Source organism: Nematolebias whitei, chromosome 5, assembly GCF_014905685.2.
Source record: "Nematolebias whitei isolate Nwh7 chromosome 5, NemWhi1, whole genome shotgun sequence".
Taxonomy (NCBI): domain Eukaryota; kingdom Metazoa; phylum Chordata; class Actinopteri; order Cyprinodontiformes; family Rivulidae; genus Nematolebias; species Nematolebias whitei.
In genome coordinates this window covers 34,837,706-34,857,194 of record NC_056502.1, presented here as the reverse complement: position 1 = coordinate 34,857,194, position 19,489 = coordinate 34,837,706, and the positions used below count along the sequence as shown (strand labels likewise).

Sequence of the window (19,489 nt, the reverse complement as noted above, 5' to 3'; positions counted from 1 at the left end):
TCCATCACAGGGACACATAGAGACAAACGAGACAAACAAACATTCACTCTCTCACTCACACCTAGAGACAATTTAGAGTTACCAATCAGTCTAACATGCATGTTTTTGGTCTGTGGGAGGAAACCGGAGTACCCGGAGAAAACCCACGCATGCACGGAGAGAACATGCAAACTCCACCCAGAAAGATCCCGTGCCGGGATTTGAACTGGAGACCTTCTCGCTGAGAGGCAACGGCTCTACCAACTGCGCCACCGTACCATCCTATTTACAACCAGTAAACTGGAAGTTGTTTATTGTTTGGCCACATAATAAAAGAGTTAACTTGTAACCCAATGCAGAGCCATGCATCAGACATTTGCACCAATCTCACCTGCAGACAAAACTCTCATTCTGTTGCAGTCTTTTTACACACAACACACAGTTCAGCTGAGTTCTACAGATTCAGCTGTGTGTGTGTTCTGCTCGCATGTGTCTATAGCTGTGTTTCCATGGACATAAGTAATCGGATTAGACGGCCATTCGGAATAAAAATGCGTCAAGTAAACACCCCATTCGGATTTTCTTTTGTTTATTCAGCGCGATCCGAAAGAATTTGTAATCGGAATGAAACATTTGGTTTACTTTGATTCATAACCCAAACGGTGCACATGTAAACACTTAATGTGATCATTTTTTTCTGATCGTGAACAACTGACCTGACTGCATATGTGCAACCTATGTCATCTCCTCCTGGGTAATGCTAATAATATCAGCATGTCGGGGAAGCAACACTGGTCAATGAGCGACACAACATTTCCACTAGAAACTTTGATAGAGCTCAAAATGATCTGTATCACCTGTAGCTCAGACAGGGAGCGCAGTAACGTCTCCACCGTCATTAAAACCTGTCGCGGGTCCATTTTGGGTGCTCCAGTTTGTTTACGTTCATCCAGGAAGTAAACCGGAAGTAGAACTACTTCTTCTGTGGGTTTTTTAGGAGAGTTTACCACTCTGCGCATTGTCAGTACTTCCGCTGCGTGTAAACGCTCGTCATGAACAGATTGTGCCCATGTAAACAATACATTTGAATTATTTAATCTGAAAACATTTCAGTCCGGTCAAAGAATTTTGTGCATGTAAACATAGCTTTTGTGGTGTAAGGGTGAGTATGCATGTACAACTTCATAGACCTTTGATGCAAAACTGTCTTCAAATGTCACTCTGGGAATCATCTTTTGATACATTCAAAAAGCGTTCAATACAAAAACAACTGGACTTTATTTGTAACAGAAGACGTTTCGCTCCTCATCCAAGGAGCTTTCTCAATTCCTTTCCTCAATTCAAAGAATTCAACTCCTTGAATGAGGAGCGAAACATCTTCTGTTACAAATAAAGTCCAGTTGTTTTTGTATTGAACGCTTTTTGAATTCATCATGGCCTGGATGACTGAGAATCTTTACCAGCAGATCTTTTGATACAAACCGATCACATCTTGATGGAAGCAGAAGAGCCAACCACACGTTTCTCTTCAGGCGCCGAGCAGCAGAGTCCCTGTGGGTCTACTGGACATGTGAGCCACATGTCGGCCTGTGGTCGCCTGAAATCCTGCACTCTTTTTACACACTGTTCCCCCAACATATTTGCAACATAGTTGCATACACATAACATTGTGTTTCATACAAATGCTTGATGTACATTGCTCACCTTTTAATATCATACACTGTCTGACTTTTCCTGTCTTCAGGAGGTTTTCTGATTTCATGGTTTGGGGTTCTCTTGTCAGGTTAAAGTTAAAGTGCATTCTACATCTCAGAAAGTAGTGGTTTGTTTCAATGCAAGGATTCTGTACCTCTCGAGGTCCTTCTGGAAAATTATTAAAACTATATATACACGTAGAAGTGAGTTGTGTGAGCCATCTCTAAACACACTTGGAAAACTTGGAAAAAAAAGCCACAGATCAATTTGTACATCCTGATTCATGCTCAATAATCCAGGTAGAACAATCCAACAAAGTTTAGTCGGTTCCTCTGGACGGTTTCTTTTTGTTGAAATGTCAGCCCCTTTGCCTCAGTCTTATTTATAAGACTGAGTTTGTTGTGGCTCCTCAGACTGATGAACTTTGGGATGAAAGGCGAAACGTTTCAACAAAAAGAAACCGTCCAGAGGACCTGACTTAACTTTGTTGGATCAATATGTGTCTTTCATGGTGGTAACACTGATCGTGTTTGTTGTTTGGACTCCTTGTTGTCTGCAATGAAACCAACGCAGAGTTTGCTTCAGTGAGTGTGTGACAGTCGTCTCTTAAAGGGGAAAGGGAAGTTGAAAGTGCTAAATGTTATTTTCTCTATTGATTGGATTTCTAATGGCAGCAAGACACCTCCACAATCTTTAAACAAACATCTTGTAGCGGTTGGAGTCGGGGAACAGTGAGCAACCAGCTGCTCAACACGTTCAAAACCCTGAACCTCCACAGTTGGTGGGTTTTGACAGAAGCAGTTGAGCACATTTCTTTCAATTACCTTCTTGTGAGCTGTGTAATATGATTTATGATCCCTGCACTTTGCTGTCCTCAGCTTTGAGGTCAACCGCCTTTTTTCAACCACACACACTAACATAAACACCAGTAAATGGTAAAGAGAAGCTGTTCCCAGTTTTGGTCCCGTGTCACAGCAGAGTCTTTGGGGTGTGTGACGAGTTTGAGTTGGCAGGTTGGTAGCTTGAGCCAGGTCCAGGTGGCCTTGTGGGAAAGGGAAAACTGGTTTGTATTTAATGACTTTGAACTTCAGAGAAAATGTGGGAAAAATGTTTGTTTGGCTCTGCTCTGGCATCCAGCTCTGTTTGGGGCTCATGAGACCACGGGTGCTTTAACGACTGCTGTGTCAGTGAATCGGTGGAAAAATGATTGTGTGTTTTTGTCTGTTTGTCTGTTTGTCGGAGTCTCAACATGCCAGTGTGTGATCCCAGACGTCTTGTCAACTGTTCTCTGAATATGTTTGTGTTGCATAACTTGTTGACAGGTCATTTCTTTCTTTGCGTTTGTTTAGTCTTTGTGACTGCTGTCAGCGTGTTAATGGTCTGTCAGTGTAAAAATTGTTTATGTTCAACACGTTCTAATTATTTTTTATTTTATTTTATGCTTGCATGTATTCTGTTAAATGTCTTACAAGCCTCACTGCTAAATTAAATACAGTAGTCCCTCGCTGCTTCGCAGTTCGACTTTTGCAGACTCGCTCTTTCACGGTTTTTCTAAGTAAGATTGGACATGACACACAATTGTCTGATTAATGGATGAGCTGCACGAGCTGCATGGATTGTTTATTTAACATATATTCTTTAATGATTTAGCACCTGCTGCACCTGTGTGCAGACCACAGGTGCAGGGAGAAGCTCCCTCCTGCAACGTGTCATGATCTCCACTCTCGGCCACGCCCACTTCTCCGCTGCAATCACACACATCACCTCCCAATCTCCCTCCTTCTGTGTAAATAAAAAATTGAATACTGTAATATTAAAAAAAAAACAATCCACGCTGCATGGATGGTTTATTTAAAATGTATTTGTTTTAAATTTATTTTTGTAAATTTCTGTTTTTTCAAGAGAATTTCTACTTTTATAGAAACATTTCTGCGTCTTTCAGCCTAATTGGACACAGTTGTGCTCTCTCCACTTTCTTCTGGTAACTTAAGCTTCTTTCAGCCGTTTCTGCTCTTTTTCAGCCATTTCTTACTCATTTCAGCTTTTCTTTATCTAATTTCCTAATTTTTCAGCAAATATGTTTTTTCTGCTTCTTCTGATAACTTAAACTTGTTCTTCCATTTCAGCTACATTTCAGCATGTTTTTAGCTAATTTCAGCTGTTTTAGAGCAATGTATTCAGCAATAAGAATGCACACTGCATTTTTGCAGGAAATGCAATTTCTATAGTTAAAGTTTAAATCCTAAAAATGTCCATTTCTCCTCCGTGCTGCATCGGCTTTGTGAAGGGTTAACCCATTGCTGTCCAGCTGCACCGGTCGACTTTTGTTTTCCAACTTAAAATTCAAAGTGTGTCACATCGTAAAATCATAATCACAAAATATAAGAGTGTTAAGTTATTTTTAATTATTTTAGAACTTCTATGTTCAGTTGATGAAGTGTAATTGATCAAGAAGTACATTCCGCTCCGTGCTGCTGATGCATGAAGGGTTAACCCTTTGATGACCTGCTGCACTTCTCTTCTCTTGTTCTACTGTCCCTACTTTGTGGTTTTTCACTTATCACAGGGGGTCCTGGAAACTAACACCCGCGATAAACGAGGGACTACTGTAAACAGATTTTAAAAGACACACTTCCAATTTGGTCAAATGTTCTACTTGTATGACTTAGCTGGCCAGACAATAATTGCTGCTAATAATAATAATTGTCTTTCTGTAAACATTATGATTGTTGTATGTTCACAGTTTAGAGTCTGGGCTCTGTGTACCAGTAGGCTTACCACAGTGGCCTAAATAAGAACCAGAACCACTGTAGTAGAAAGTTGTTCAGCTTGTCTGATTGCTCCGATCACGTCTACTTGACTCGCCATGTACGTGTGGCTCGATGAGCAATAATGTACTGCAAGTTTTGTTAGCAGTACTCCACAGGATGGGGGGGGGGGGGGGGGGGGCTTTTCAACATCTTATCTGGCCCACCAAGATAATTTAAATGTTTTTTTTTCTTTTCTCATTTTGCTTAAAAAGTTGAGAGATTTAGTTCAAACTTATACTCATTGAACTTATATAGCATGTAAAAACAACAAGAGCTGACCATACTGCTTTACAGTTTAGTCAAATTAAAGTGAAAACAAGGTTGAAAGGTTGAATTTTTCAGTAATCTTTGATTTCTGATGAGGAACGGGCAACAGTGAACATAAAATGAGACCAACAAAAAAGGTTAAATCATGTCATCTGGACTAGTTTCTTTAGGTGAGAAATGTTTCGTCCCCCATCCAGAGGGCTTCCTCAGTCTACGACCTGCCAACCAGCTCTGTCCCATAAGTAGCCTTCACTGCTGTGTTTCAAGACAGTGGAGTCTCAGAAGTGGTCTTTGGGCCCTTTAGTAGCAGAGTTTGACACCCTTGCAGTAGAAATATCATTCAAACTTTAAATGAACTTGTTTCTCTCACTGCTATAGGACTTAAAGTTTTCTCTCGCTGACTTCCACTGTATCAGGATTTTCCCTTCAAAACTAGAATAAAATCCTCATGTGACGACCAGGCAGGCCAGAAGCAGCACTCACTGCAGGAATAATCTTCTGATTTATAGTGGACACTGTAGACAAACGTGTTTCTGCATGGAGCATCCATCTACTGCGTTCACATTAGCTCAGAAGATAACTCTCACAGTGAGTGCTGGTTCTGTCTGCTCAACTTTCTCAACCTCAGGCAGCAGCTTTAATATTTGTTTAGATTTAGGTTCCTTTTAGACGTCTTATAGAGTTTATACAACAAATCATGCATCATGTATCTTCATAAAAGTCCCAAATTATTCTTGGACATTATAGAGAAAAGCTTTTGTATTTTGTCATCTTAGCAGTATCGGTGTGCTTCAGAATTGATTTCTATGTATTACCGGTACTTTATATCTCTGAATGCTTCTGTTTGTATGCTCAGATGCTGCTGGAGTGATTCTAGTAAAAGTTTCTTCTGCTCACACAGGTCAGGGCTGGAGTCTCTTGCCCAGTGGGACAGTCCTATGCAGGTGAAGCTGTCCCGCTGGAAGTCTGGTCTGAACACGCTGCTGGTGGAGCTCCTGCCCTGGGCTCTCCTGACCAACAACTCTCAGTGGGACCTCTGGCTTTTCGAAGGAGAAAAAATCATTCTGCAAATACCAGCTGGCAAAGTCGTTGTGCCGCCCAACTTCAAGGTCAGGTGTCATATTCTGTATCCTGTTGGAGGGCTGTTTAAAAGTCATCAAAATCAAAGCTGTTGAGGTCAAAGTATTTTCAGTTTTATGTCCAAACACTTCTGAGAGAAATATTTATGTTCTCGAGCCCATAGGTTCCCAAACTTTTCAGCTTCTGACCCTCTAATGACAATGGCAGGGTTATGGTCCTAAATTCAGTTCAGTTTATTTCTTTAGCACCAAGTCATAACAGAAGTCGCCTCAGGGCACTGGACAGAAACATTCACATACATTATAAAAGCCAGTTAGTAAAAGTTATCCATCCAAAGAAGACCTCAGATTGTGTTAAATCTTCATTTTGTCTTAGTCTCCCATCCTGGGCAAACAAAGGAGACAGTGAAAAGAAAAAACTCATTATTAACAGGAAGAAACCTCCAGTAGAACCAGGCTCACGATGAGCGGACATCTGCTTCGACCGGCTGGGATTGAGAGGACAGGAAGGAGAAACAAACACAGAATGACAGGTCCAGATGAACTTTCTATAGGAAGAAGCCTATAGCAGTATAACTAAGGGGCAGCTCAGGAAACCAAGCCAATCGTAACTATAGGATTTAGCAAAAAGGAAAGTCTTAAAACTGGACAATGTGTCAGCCTCACAGACAGAAACTGGAAGTTGGTTCCACAAGAGAGGAGCCTGATAACTGAAAGATCTTCCTCCCATTCTACTTTCGGAAACTCTAGGAACCACAAGTAAACCTGCAGTCTGAGAGTGTTCTGTTAAGAGAACATGTAACTATATAAATACAGCCTGTTTAGTTGTACAAGCTTTGTTAATCATATTAAACATAACACAGTCAACATGTAAAATACTATTTTATTTAATAATTTATGAGTACTGTATTTATTGTTAGTAACAGTTTAGATGAAACTGTGCTTTTACCAATCATTGTGCTTTTACTTGATTTCTGCAGATTTGAGGACCCCATGTGTGGTTTAGTCACTGTCACCCCTGAGCCCAGTGTTGAAAACCACTGCTCTAGATTTTCATTTCTATTTCTTTTTTTTTTTCTAGATTTGTGACTTTTCCTCCAGTACTATTGATTATGTGAAGCAACTGTTTTTCAATTTTAGTACGACTTTCCAGGCCATGAATTAAAATTTATATGAGTTGAATTGAATAAGATATACCCCACAACAGTTTCTGTTTTCTAAAACAGCTTAATATACTGCAAACTAAGATTAAATAGCATGCGTCTGAACTTGGACAGAGAACTAATTGCTTTCCTGAAAGTCATTAAACCACCGTACGCTTGCCAAATATCTTTACTGTTTTACTAAAGATGTACTTTGACGTTACATTATGACCTAGATGTCTTTTCATGACATCACAGCCATCTTTATGAATCCAGCCCTTTTCTCATCTCAGTCTTGACTAATAGGCACAAACCTGAGATCATCCAGCAGAGCTGCATGACAACAATATTCCCTGCCTACGTCTGCAGCCAAGCTCTGTCCCACAACACTGCAGCCATGTCTTCTGTCTTCTTCCAAGATCAGTAGAAGTTGACTGCAGATGTGTTTTTCCCCTGTGGAACATAACAAACACATGCAGAGACTTCTTTTTTTTGTTGGTAACCCAGAGCTAAGCGGTAAGGCAGCATATCAAAGAGCAATCACTAATAAGCTTCAGCACAAAGGAACAAAATAAAAAAGTTGTTAATACTTAAAAGCTTGTGATAAAGAAACAAATGCAGCTTTGTTTCCATAGTGCTGCGTTATTTATCGTGTCCCTACAAATAGAGAGAAGACCGTCTCAGTAGAAACTCATGTGGCAGATTGAAAAATAAATGAACATGCACTATGTCTCCAAGGCATCTGCTGGACATTTCACTAAAGAAATTGTAGAAGAGGGAGCTAAAATAGAGGTCATGCTGCTGCCAGTGCTGTTTGAAGTGCCGTTCAGCAACACTGAGATGAGATGAGTTGTTGGGAGCCACAGCTGTTTCTGTTACTGTGAGTTTTAGTAAAAGTTGTCAGTGACTGACTCACAGCTCTTTTCTTTTAACATCCCTTTCTCTTTCTCTCCTGCACACTTTAGGAAGCCTTCCAGATTGGTATCTACTGGGCCCACACCAACACTGTCCACAAGTCCGCTGCACTGAAACTAGTCCATGACCTGACCTCTCCTCGATGGAAGGAGGGCTCAAACGCAGTGGTGGTCACTCTGGATGAGGAGGGACACGTGGAGGTGGACGTTACTTTGGGAGCCTTCCCTGGAAAACAGAAGGTGGTGAAAACCTCCTCTCTCTGAATGTCAGGAAATATAAACAGCTTTACTTCAAGCTGGGATGGTCAAGTAGTTTATTGGATCATCCAGAGAAGCTTCAGCTTATATGCACATGTATTTTGTGGTTAAATTATATATTAGGATAATTGGTGTATTTACCGAGTTATCGTACTTGCCACCGTATAAGTTGCATCAGTCCAAATATGTCTAATAAAGTGGAAACATCCATAAATACATTGCTTCGCTGTACACGTTGCATCTATTGTGTCACCACTGACAACCTGGAAATGTGGGCCGGTGTTGTGCCAAAAATAGATTGGCTGCCAAATTTTTTTATTTTTTTTTCATTTAGCCTTTATTTATCCAGGTTAGTCTCATTGAGCCACGAGAACTCATTTTTAAGAGAGACCTGTTTTAGGGAGCACATGGTGGGGGTTAAGGGCCTTGCTCATGGGCCCAGAGTGGGGCGAATGAGGGTGGGGGCAAGTGTGTGTGTTTCACCTACCCCACCCACAATTTTGATGTTGTCGGGGCCGGGGCGTGAACCGGCGATCTTCGGATCACAAGCCCACCTCTCTAACCTCTGCGCCACCACTCCCCACACAATGGCATCTGCGGGAGCGTGCACGGGAGGTCTTTAACAAGAATTTAAAAAGATTAAAACTTAAAAACAATTGTTTGTTTGCTCGAAATTATAGCAAAGGAGTGTCTCAGTCTAACTTTTCCTTAATAAATGCACTTTGACGGTCAAATCAGCTGCATTTCAAAAGCCGATATGCGGAAGCAGGAGCGTGCAGAGGGCGACTCGCTGTGCATTTTTTTTCAAAGTTTAACAAGATAACCACCTACAATCAATTTTGTTTGCTCAACATTATAGTAAAGGTGTGTCTCAGTTGAACTTTTCCTTAATAAATGCACTTTAACGGTAAATTCAGCTGCATTTCACCAGGGCGGCCCGGTCAAATGCAGCTGATTTGACGTTTGCTCCAGGAGTTATGGAGCGAGGCGAAGGTTGCCTTGTATGGCAAGCCAAGTGTCTCATTAATAGCCACTTTTTCCTATTAGTGAGACACTTGGCTTGCCATATACGCTGAGGGCCCTCTAGTGGCTGAAAATGGTAGTGTTCATTTTTTTCTGTCAGAATGAATGAAATTGTCAGATCTCAGCCAAAAATTGGGTTATAAATATGGGGAAAAACATAAATACATTGCGTCACTGTATAAGTCGCAGACATGCTAATTTATGCAAAAAAACTGACTTATACAGCGAAAGCTACAGTACATAGTGTTTCTGCTGTTTTAGAGTTTTTTAACTACTTTCTCCAGTAAAATATTCAAAAATGTACTACAAGGAGAGTCCTAGCATTCCTTAAAGGAATTAATATTTCCTGCTTCTTTTCATGCCAGAGTTTTAAACTGAAATCTTGTTAAAAAATTATGTACAAGTGTAAAAGTTGTAGCTGTTTTGGTCAAACTTTAACTTTCTGCACAGTCTTCAGCAATATGATGAGCTGTCATGCTCAAAGGATGGGATATTTATGATGATCAGCTACTACCACATCAAAGTTTAGCTTAGTAGTTGTTAAACCTTTTTAGAATATTTTGTTTAAAATAGGTGAATGTTAATTCATTGTGCATGAGCATCTTCAAAGTTGAGTGTGTCATGATTCATGAGGTGTTTTGTGAACAGACAGAAGGAGTTAACTCCAAAATGCATAACAAAGATGTTCAATCTTAGAATATTTAATATGGATCAGTCTCGGCTACATCAAATTGTAGCTCAATGTTTGTAACATTCAGAGTTAACATCATACTTGTGTTTTTTTAGAGACAGCTGCTTGTGGCAGCCATCTTGAATGATGTTGACTCCAAAAGCTGATCAGTTGTAGGTGTGGATGTCCAGCCATGATTACTTTTTGCAGGTTTCATTAAAATTCATCCAGTTGGCTGTGATACTTTGGTAAAAGGCAAAAACAATAATAGCTACCATTTGCCTTTCAGCGGCAGGTGATAATAAATTAGAAGTCGTAATAATGATTGTGTCTGTTTTTGTGTTTCTGTGCAGCTGTGCCAGTTTTGTGTGTCCTCCATGGTGAGACACGGCGTCCAGATCCTACAGATCGAGGACAGAACTCTTGTAGTGAACAACACTCGTTACAGCGTCCACTGCAGGCCTCTGCTGACGGACCGAGCTCTGGGGGGCGATGAGCAGGTCGAGTACAGTACACCATGCATGCACAAAAAGAGTGTTTTAACAGTGAAAGGCACAAGTTTGAAGTAGGAACATGTGAAGTCTCACACTAAACTGTGATATTTTTTACATTATAACACCTTCAAAGTCTCTGAGTGCACACCAGCTTAAACATTACACATGCAGCATGTTCCCTTTTGCACGTCAAATGTACTCGTCCACCTCGCTCTCCCTCACACACACACACGCACACACACACACACCCCTCCTCATCACGGGGATGTTGCAAGCCGTTTTCCATCAGATCATGTTCCCCCAGAGCCCCCTCCCTGCTCCGCTCTCACCATGTGGCTATGGCACTTCATAGGGACATTAGACAAACACCCAGAATTGGATGCAGGTTTCCTCTCTTGCTTTCATCTGCTGCCTGTCCCCAAAGAGAGCAACAATGTTGTGATGTCATTTAACAGTCCTTCAGATCTCCTTATAGAATGATGGCAGAGCTCTCCAGTTGTCTCTAATTGACTGAAAAACTTAAAAAAGGCTTAAAAAAACTAAAGATTGGGCAATGGGCTTAACAAAAACACAGACCACAAACAAGGCAAGGAATGCTTTTCTAGCTGCTCTATTCATCATGTTTAGTGCATAATCCCTGAAGTCTTCAAGACTTACTGCTTGCTAGCTGCTAAATCAGCGCAGCAGGACTTTTCTGCTACCAATTTAACACTAAGCTCAGTGGGAGAGGGAATAAAGTAAAATAACATTGTGGTTTTACAATGTATCTTTAGTTATAATTGCTTGCATCTTTCCTACTCCTTGGCTCTGTCTTCTGTATGGTCCTGATGTCCCATCTCGTGTTCCCTTTTCTGATGTCGTTTTGGTCCCCTCTTTGGTTTCCTCTTCTCCATTGTGCCTTTTTTCTGCTTTTCCATCTTAACTTTGTATATGTTTTTTTTTTTTTTTCATTAGTTGTGCATTTATTTTTTGTGTATTCCCTTTATCTCATTTTGTCTCTTATCCTATATTTTTTTGTATTATTATTATTATCAGGCTTGTGAAATACCTGAGAGCACTGTGTTCACCTTCCCTCCTTCCGATGAGCTGTCTCCAGCCAAGCCATGCGCCGTGCCATACTGGGACCTCCTCCAAGCTGGTGTCCAGGAGAAGGTGGAGTTCCCATTGCCACTAAAACACATGCTTCTCAGCTTAAGGCCTGATGCTGGAGTTGGAAGTGCGGCGTGGAGCCTCCCCACTCCGGTGCGACCAGACTTCCCCAGGCAGAGCGTGTCCATCCCCAAGGATCAGGACTCAGGGGGTGAACTGAGCAGCAGGTGGGTGAGGCAGAGCATTTATGGTTTGCTGGCTCTGACAGTCCATTTAAAGCAGGGCATCAAACTGGCTGGCTCTGGTTTTTAAGCAAGGATTCACTTTGTTAAATCCTGCAGATGAAGCAGAGGAATGGTCTCAACATTTCCACCGTCAGTCTCCTGGCTTCTCTTATGTTGTGATCTGACTGTATTTTTACTGCTCCCATGTTGTCAGTTTCATAAATCTTTTATATGTGGACTCAAACACACGTTTTTGTCTTTTAAATTTTTTGTATATTCATTTTTAATTGATAAAACACAGAACATGCAGATGTTTCACCGATGCAGAGCTTTTCTCATTCAGTGCGTCGTCTCACAGTCATATTAGACATAGGCACCTTATCGTTGGAGCAGCTCATCCTTTATTTATTTAAAGCAGAAGTTCAAACTTGTGCTTTTATAGCCCAAACTGTGGCCTAAAAACATATTTTCACTCAATAAAACAAAAGCATGTACAGTGGTGTTTATGGATTGTGTTTGACGTTCTTCATTACAAACTAAAATATATACATCATATAATCATCACTACATTCTACAACCCTCATCTTGAGCTTTGGTTCGGTCCAGCTCAGCAGAACACCAGTAAAGCTAAAGTTGATCACTGAGGTCTTTTTCTGACTGGAAATCAGAGAAAACAGAGTATAAACTGGTTGATAATGAGCTAATTAAAATGGGGGAGTAATGATGCAGAGGTTGGAGAAGTGAGCATGTGGTCAGAAGGTTGCTGGTTCAAATTCCCCTCCTAACTGTAACAAAACATCAAAATGTGGGTGGAAAACATCACCTCTGCCTCCACCTTGATTTGCCTCAAACTGGTCCTGGTAGCAAGGCCCTTAATGTCAGGCGCACTAGATGCAGCCCTGCACTCCACACAGAGGGCTGTGGTAGCTCAGTGTTTGGAAGACAAACCGAGTGATGTGTCTGGAACCTCTCGTGATGATATCAGGTTGGCCTACGTATCAAAGTGTAGCTTAAAGGTCAAGAATCTAAAAATGTGTTTTAATTGATTTTGACCAAATATGACTTGATTCCTGATTTGATGTGGTGAGTTACAAATGAGCTCTGTGAGGTAAATGTCTCTGGTAGATGGCCTTGAGCAAAGCCCTTAACCCCCCATCTGTTCCCTCGATCACCCTAGATGTAACCCTCTGCTCCACACAGAGGCCCGGTGGTCAGTGGTTGAGTCAGGAAGGACATCTGGTGTAAAAACAATTATCAAATCCTTGTTCAGGTTCTCTCACTGTGTTGAACCCTGAAGAAGAGAGCAGACACAAAAAAAGAAAGTTATTAAATGTGCTACATTTTTAGTGAGAAACAGATATTTTATTTAGTTTATATTGACGTCTACCCAGGAATCCAGTCATATTTGATCAAAATCAATTAAAACACATTTTTAGGTTGTTGACCTTTAAGCTACACTTTGATACGTAGACCAACCTGATGTCATGTGCAGTTCCAGAGATTTGATTCTTCTCCCGTAATGGGAAACTGTTGAGTTTTGTTATAAAAAAAACAAGCTTTGACAAAATGTATAAAAGCTGGTGAGTTATGTGTTGGCCGAGATGAATAACAGTGGATTCTTGTTGGGGATCAACGCTCCAGGTTAGTCTTTATATGAAGACAGGTGTGTGAGCTGTGTGGTCAGCAGAAGTCATGTCCTGTACGGTGTGTGGAAGGTGAAGTAATGGGTTGGTTCCTGCTGTTTCTGTTTGCAGAGCTGTAGTGCTGACGTATCAGGAGCACCTTGGAGTGACATACATTATCTTTAATGAGGACCCCTGTCCACGCATGCTGATCCACAACAAGTGTCCTATCCCCCTGCTCCTCAAGGAGACTGTAAAAGGTAGAGAACAGTTACCTTTGTGCTGACCACTGGGTTTTTGTATTTTCTAAGAATGTTTCAGCTGTACTCTTTTTATTTCACATTGTAGAGACTCCAAGGACTGCCGTGTACTGTCGTCCTCTGCCTGCTAACTGTTCGCTGCACCATGAGCTCTACTACCACTCCTCCACTTTCCCTGAGTGCAGGCAGAAAGAGGTTCTGCCAACCCTGCAGCTGAAAACCACTTCAGACCACAGCTCCACCGACTGGACGAACCCCATAGACATCAACTGCCCCGGCACTCAGGTATCCATGAACACAAGGTGCTCAAAGGCCCCAAAACACAAAATACATCAAAAACAATTCACTTCGTTGTGTTCTTTAAAACATGTTGGTGCTTATTCCTTAACAAATCTCATCTCCCCTTGCTTTCTTTAACACACACATTTTCAGGAAGTTTCTTATAGATGGTCTGTAATGCTATTAATACATGTTCAGGGGCTTTGGACGCCGCAACTGCTGTATCAGCTAGATGGAGCCAGAGATCGCTCTGCTTCTGTGGCACAGTTAGTGTTTTGAATTAGCTGACTAATAACAACCAGACGCATCATCACTAGCAACCTCGTTAACTTCCATTTTATTTTCCAAAACTAAGCTTTAAATTTAGACACAAACAAATTTGGTTTGTGCCAATAACTCAGGTTTGTGGGGCTGCCCCACCTGTTAAATAAAAACAACATATTAGTTGGTCTTATGTGTGTGTGTGTGTGTGTTTTGTGGAGTTTAGTAAGCGTTTGTGGTCCGGTCGGTGTGGATGGTGGGGTAAGTAAAACATAACGGAGCAGTGTGTGTGGTGTTGTGTCTAAGCCGCTGTGAGTCAGAGTTGACACAGAGGCTGTGTATCTCTGGTTACTGTGAGGTCTGGGTCTGACCTGTGCGCTAAGGGGTGGAAGGTCAAAGGTCAAACGTGTTATGACTGCTCAGAGAGGCGTTCAGCGGTGATCTGCTTCCTTTCATCACGAGTTTCTAAAGTCTAGAAACTCGGGGTGGTGAAGGTTAAAGTGAGACACAGAGCAGTGAGCTGAGCTCTGACGTTGAACATTTGAAGTCTCAAATATTATTTACGCTGCCAGATTCCAGTCAGAGAGTGTCTTTATTAATATGTGTGTTGTCTCTGATCAGGTGGTGTTCGTGCCTGGCTTTGGCTGCATGTACGTAGACGTGTCTTGTGAGAGAGGCACCCTGGTTCTGTCTTTGGCACCAGAAGGCAGCGTGGACACTGTCCTCAACCAACAGAGCAGGTACGTACAGCCAGTACTTCCACTAGGTTCTCTTACATATTTCACTCATGAACCATTAACTCAAGGCCTTTTATTGCAAATCAGCTCGCTAGATGAAAAATGCTGCCGTCAATGTTTTTACTCATTACTCTACAAAATAAGAAATAGGCATCATTTTCATCACAGGAGATAGTTAAAACCTTCATCTGCAGTCAAGATGTTTATTTTTAACACAAATATTGTGAAAGTTTGCTGGCCCAGTTTTTGTAGTTTGCATATTACACCAGAATGTTTTAAAGAGATCAAATGAAATGTAATTATATACAAAGCCCTTCTTGGCCACAAAAATGAACTTAATTCTCTTTAAAAAATCAGCATTTCAGCTACAGAAGCCCCTGACAGAGATGAGAGTTGATGAGGACAAGGCTGCACATCTCTCATGTCATGCTGGCTGAGTTATAATATCAGACTGATGCTTTAAAAGTGGGGCAGGGCTTGAAATAATGTTTTTGCTTCCTCTGGTAACCTTGCTTTCATGCAAGAAACTGTGTGCAGTCAGCATTTCATCGCATAAAAGGGGCTTCAGAGACAAAGATATTGCTGCTAGTAAGATTGCACCTAAATCTACCATTTATCAGATCATAAAGAACTTCAAGGAGAGAGGTTCAGTTGTTGTGAAGTGGGCCTCGGGGTGCCCATGAAAGTCCAACAAATGCCAGGACTGTCTCTAAAGTCGATTCAGCTGCAGGATCAGGGTGCTGAGTGTGCTCAGGAGGAAGTGAGTGCATCTGTACACACAGTGGGATGAAGACTTGGAGGATGACTTGGTGTCCTTGAGTGGAGCAAAGAAGCCTCATCTCTAAGAAAAATGTCAGGGACACACTTACATTCTGCATAATGTCCAGTAATTGGACTGCTGAGAACTGGGGGGTCTTTTTCTCTAATAATTTCCAAATCTATATATTTATTGGGGCATGAGGAAAGACTGTCCTGAGAAGAAAATGTGATCGCCTCCATTAATCCTGTGTCGTACCAACAGCAAACCATTCTGGAACCGTCCTTGAGTGAGTTTACCGTATTTTCCCTCGTACACGTCGCACCGCCCTATAAGTTGCATCAGTCCAAATATGTCTAATAAAGTGGAAAAATCCAGAAATATGTCATTTCGTCGTATGCGTTGCATCTATTATGTCACCGCTGACAACCCGGAAATGTGGGCCGGTGTTGTGCCAAAAATCGATTGGCTGCCAAATGGCGGCCGCGGGAGTGTGCACGGGAGGACTTTAACAATAATTTAACAAGATTAGCACTTAAAAATGATTATTTGTTTGCTTGAAATTATATCAAAGGTGTGTCTCAGTCGAACTTTTACATAATAAATGCACTTTGACGGTCAAATTAGCTGCATTTCACCAGGGCGGTGCAGCGAAGCGAAGTTGATTTGATGGTTGCTCCAGGCAGACGTTGTCAGTCTGTGGCAAACCAATTGTGTCATTAATAGCCACTTTTACCTATTACATGATACAATGGCATACAAACTACTTGAGTGCCATCTAGCGGCTGAAAATGATAGTGTTCAATATTTCAGTCAGAATGAATGAAAACGGTCGTATCTCTGCCAAAAATTGGTTTGTAAATATGGGAAAAATCCACAACTTTGTTGCTTCTGCATATAAGTCACAGGGCATGCATATTATGCAAAAAACTGCAACTTATAAGGCAAAAAATACAGCACTTCTCGTTCAGTTGTACCTAAGAGCACAGTCATGAAGAAGAAATGGAACCCAAACATCTTCTGGAACAACTTCTGCCGTCCAGCCAACAACAGCTCAGTGACGATGCCTTTTCCTGCATGCTGGAGCACAGTGCATAAAGATAAAGTCATAATTACTGTTGGAACAAAACATCATATTATGGGGTTAGTAAACTCTCCAGACCTTAAGCCCGGTGACACTTTGTGGTTGAGCCTCAAGAGGTCGGTGGACCAAAAAAAAAGCCCAGTTACTCTCACAAACTCCGAGGATTGATGAGGTGGAATGAGCCGTCATCACTTAGGATTTGACCCAGGAGTGAAGTGACAGCATGCCAGGGTGAACTGCACAGGTTTTGAAAATGAACACCAGTACAGCAAATATTGACTCTTTGTTTAAACTTCATGTAATCATCAATAAAAGCCTTTGAAACTTGTGCAGTGCTTGTAATTATACTTCAGTAGAAACATCAAGCAAAACGATGTAAAAGCACTGAAGCTGCAGACTTTGTGGGAACCGATCCTTGTGTCATTCTCCGAACGTTGGCCACAGCTGTACGGTAGAACGTTGTTACAGTTTTATTCCATTACATCAACACATCGCTGCTGTGTCACTTTGGCTAAACAGGATATTAATATAATGGCTGGTTAGGTAAAAGTAAACAAATGAGCTCAGACAATGATTTTTATTAATGTTCTGTTAGGAGATTTATAAAACATCAGCCAAGCATGAATGAGTTTGGTCTCGTATTATTCTCTATAAATAATCAGTCATCACACACATGACTTGTTGGAAGTAGTGTATGGTGTATAAGCTGAAAATGTTTGCTTGTACAGAAAAAGGGCCAATTTAACATCGTTAACTGTGGCTGTATTTTCATGTGTGAAACACTCTGTGTACAGATCTGCTGCTCACACTGAACTTTCATGTTTTGTTTGCAGGTCCTCCAAGCTGTCTTTTAAAATCCTCCTGAGCCAGGCCAGTGTGATGTTAAGTGATGACATCACGAGTCCCACTGGGCCCGTGGAGCTGCTGAGACTCACGTTAACAAAGCTGCTGCTCAGCCTCGGTCCTGCACCCAGTCCCCTCCCCCCGGAGCTGGCAGCTGATTCTGCCATGGCCGCTTCTGTCTCCGCTCTGGTGTGTGACTCGTCTCTGGTCGAGGTGTACGCCTCCAGTCTTCAGGTGGACAACCAGTTGTACAACCGGGCGAGTTTCCACTTTCCCGTCCTGCTGTGCCAAGATCAGAGAGGGGGAACTGAGCCTGGAGCTCTGTGGAGCAGGGACGCCAATCCCACCGAGTCCCCTGAGACGTTGGAAGAGTTCAAGAAGTCGTGTTTTCTGCAGCTGAAGATGGTGCTCGCTGCAGACGGATGCACTGTGGAGGAGGTTACATTCTGTTTGTCTGCTCCTTCCTTTCCTGTTGGGACACTTTAGCGTCCATGACCTGCACCATATAGCCCTGTTCCACAATTGAATTACATGTGACAGTAAAATAAAACAATGTCAAACCACATCAAAACAGGAGTGTAGAGCAGAAAGATAACTATAAAAATAAATTAAAGCAAAATTCAAATTAGAATGAAAAAGTGTGAGACATGAAAAGACATTAAAACGAGTAACACTGTTTAATCATATAAAACAGTGCTAATGACGATCAGCTCTTTCAAATGTTAGAACATGCCTTTAATGTCCACATTTTTTCAAAGTACGTACTTTTTTCTATTTGATCATTTTTTTTGTCATTTTAATGTTCTGATGTTGCTATAAGAGTATTTCCTTTTACAGTTGTTCCAGCACAGTCTTATGTTAGTGTATGAATAAATGTAGGTTTTGCTGGTAAGAACAGAAAATAATTTTAGCAGCTGTTCCAACAATCAAGGGTCTGGATAATGTTTCTGTCCACCCCTCTTTATTTGTTTGTTGTTTATTTCCAAATAGTTATGAAGTGTCATGTTTGAGAACAGCTTCCTGTGCTTTTTCCTTTAAGGTGATCTTCCAGCTCCAGCCTGCCAGAGTCTACCTGGAGGACACGTTTGTTTACTACATCAAGACGCTGTTCGACTCGTACATCCCCAGCAGGTCTGTGGAGTCGCAGAGGGGCAGAGAGCCTGGAGCAAGTCCAGTCCTCCCTGAACAGGTGCAGCACTCAGAACATCTGTATTCAGCCTGCTTTCTTTGTTGATTTTCATCATCTGTTTTATTAGAGGTGAACTTGTGCCAGACATGTTGGAAGCAGCGTTTGGCCTCGTTATGGCCAACAACCTGTCTGAGTCCATGTTCGTATGAGAGTTATTTATTTGTCCTTGCTGCAGAGACCTGGGATAAAACAAGACATTAATGTTTTTAAATGAATAATAAATGACTTGTGTGATATCATTTAGGTGCTGCAGTCCGTGCAGGCGTTGGTCCAGCCTGTGCGTCTGCAGAAGCTGGTCATTCAGCCAGTCAACCTGCTGGTCAGCATCCACGCCTCCCTGAAGCTGTACATCGCCTCAGACCACACGCCTCTGTCCTTCTCTGTGTTTGAGAGGGGGCCGCTCTGCACCACAGCCCGACAGCTGGTCCATGCCCTGGCCATGCACTACGCTGCCGGAGCCCTTTTTAGAGCAGGTGGGTTGAAGGAGGAGGGAGGTGTTCAGCTCCTCCTGCTGCTGCATCCTCCACACCTCTCTGCACATGTTGGATCAACACTTAGGATATCCATCCATCCATTATCTTTACCCGCTTATTCCATTTTGGGTCATGGGGGTCGCCGGTGCCCATGTCCAGCAATCACTGTGCGAGGGGCGGGGACACCCTGGACAGGTCTCCAGTCCATCACAGGACCACATAGAGACAAACGAGATAAACAACCATTCACACTCTCATTCACACCTAGGGACAATTTAGAGTTACTAATCAACCTAACATGCATGTTTTTGGTCTGTGGGAGGAAACCGGAGCACCCGGA

At 42.0% G+C, this 19,489-nt stretch overlaps 1 protein-coding gene across 1 annotated transcript in view; it reads left to right on the top strand.

Moving 5' to 3' along the window:
• Positions 1-19,489, top strand: part of LOC119410388 (vacuolar protein sorting-associated protein 13B) — a 35,831-nt gene that overhangs the window by 6,632 nt on the left and 9,710 nt on the right. Inside the window, exons 5-14 of the mRNA XM_037677300.1 lie at positions 5,653-5,860; positions 7,938-8,126; positions 10,191-10,337; positions 11,367-11,647; positions 13,399-13,526; positions 13,615-13,811; positions 14,688-14,806; positions 17,478-17,925; positions 18,527-18,676; positions 18,921-19,149. Of these exons, the coding sequence (XP_037533228.1) occupies positions 5,653-5,860; positions 7,938-8,126; positions 10,191-10,337; positions 11,367-11,647; positions 13,399-13,526; positions 13,615-13,811; positions 14,688-14,806; positions 17,478-17,925; positions 18,527-18,676; positions 18,921-19,149 (2,096 nt within the window). The remainder of the gene's footprint in view (positions 1-5,652; positions 5,861-7,937; positions 8,127-10,190; positions 10,338-11,366; positions 11,648-13,398; positions 13,527-13,614; positions 13,812-14,687; positions 14,807-17,477; positions 17,926-18,526; positions 18,677-18,920; positions 19,150-19,489) is intronic.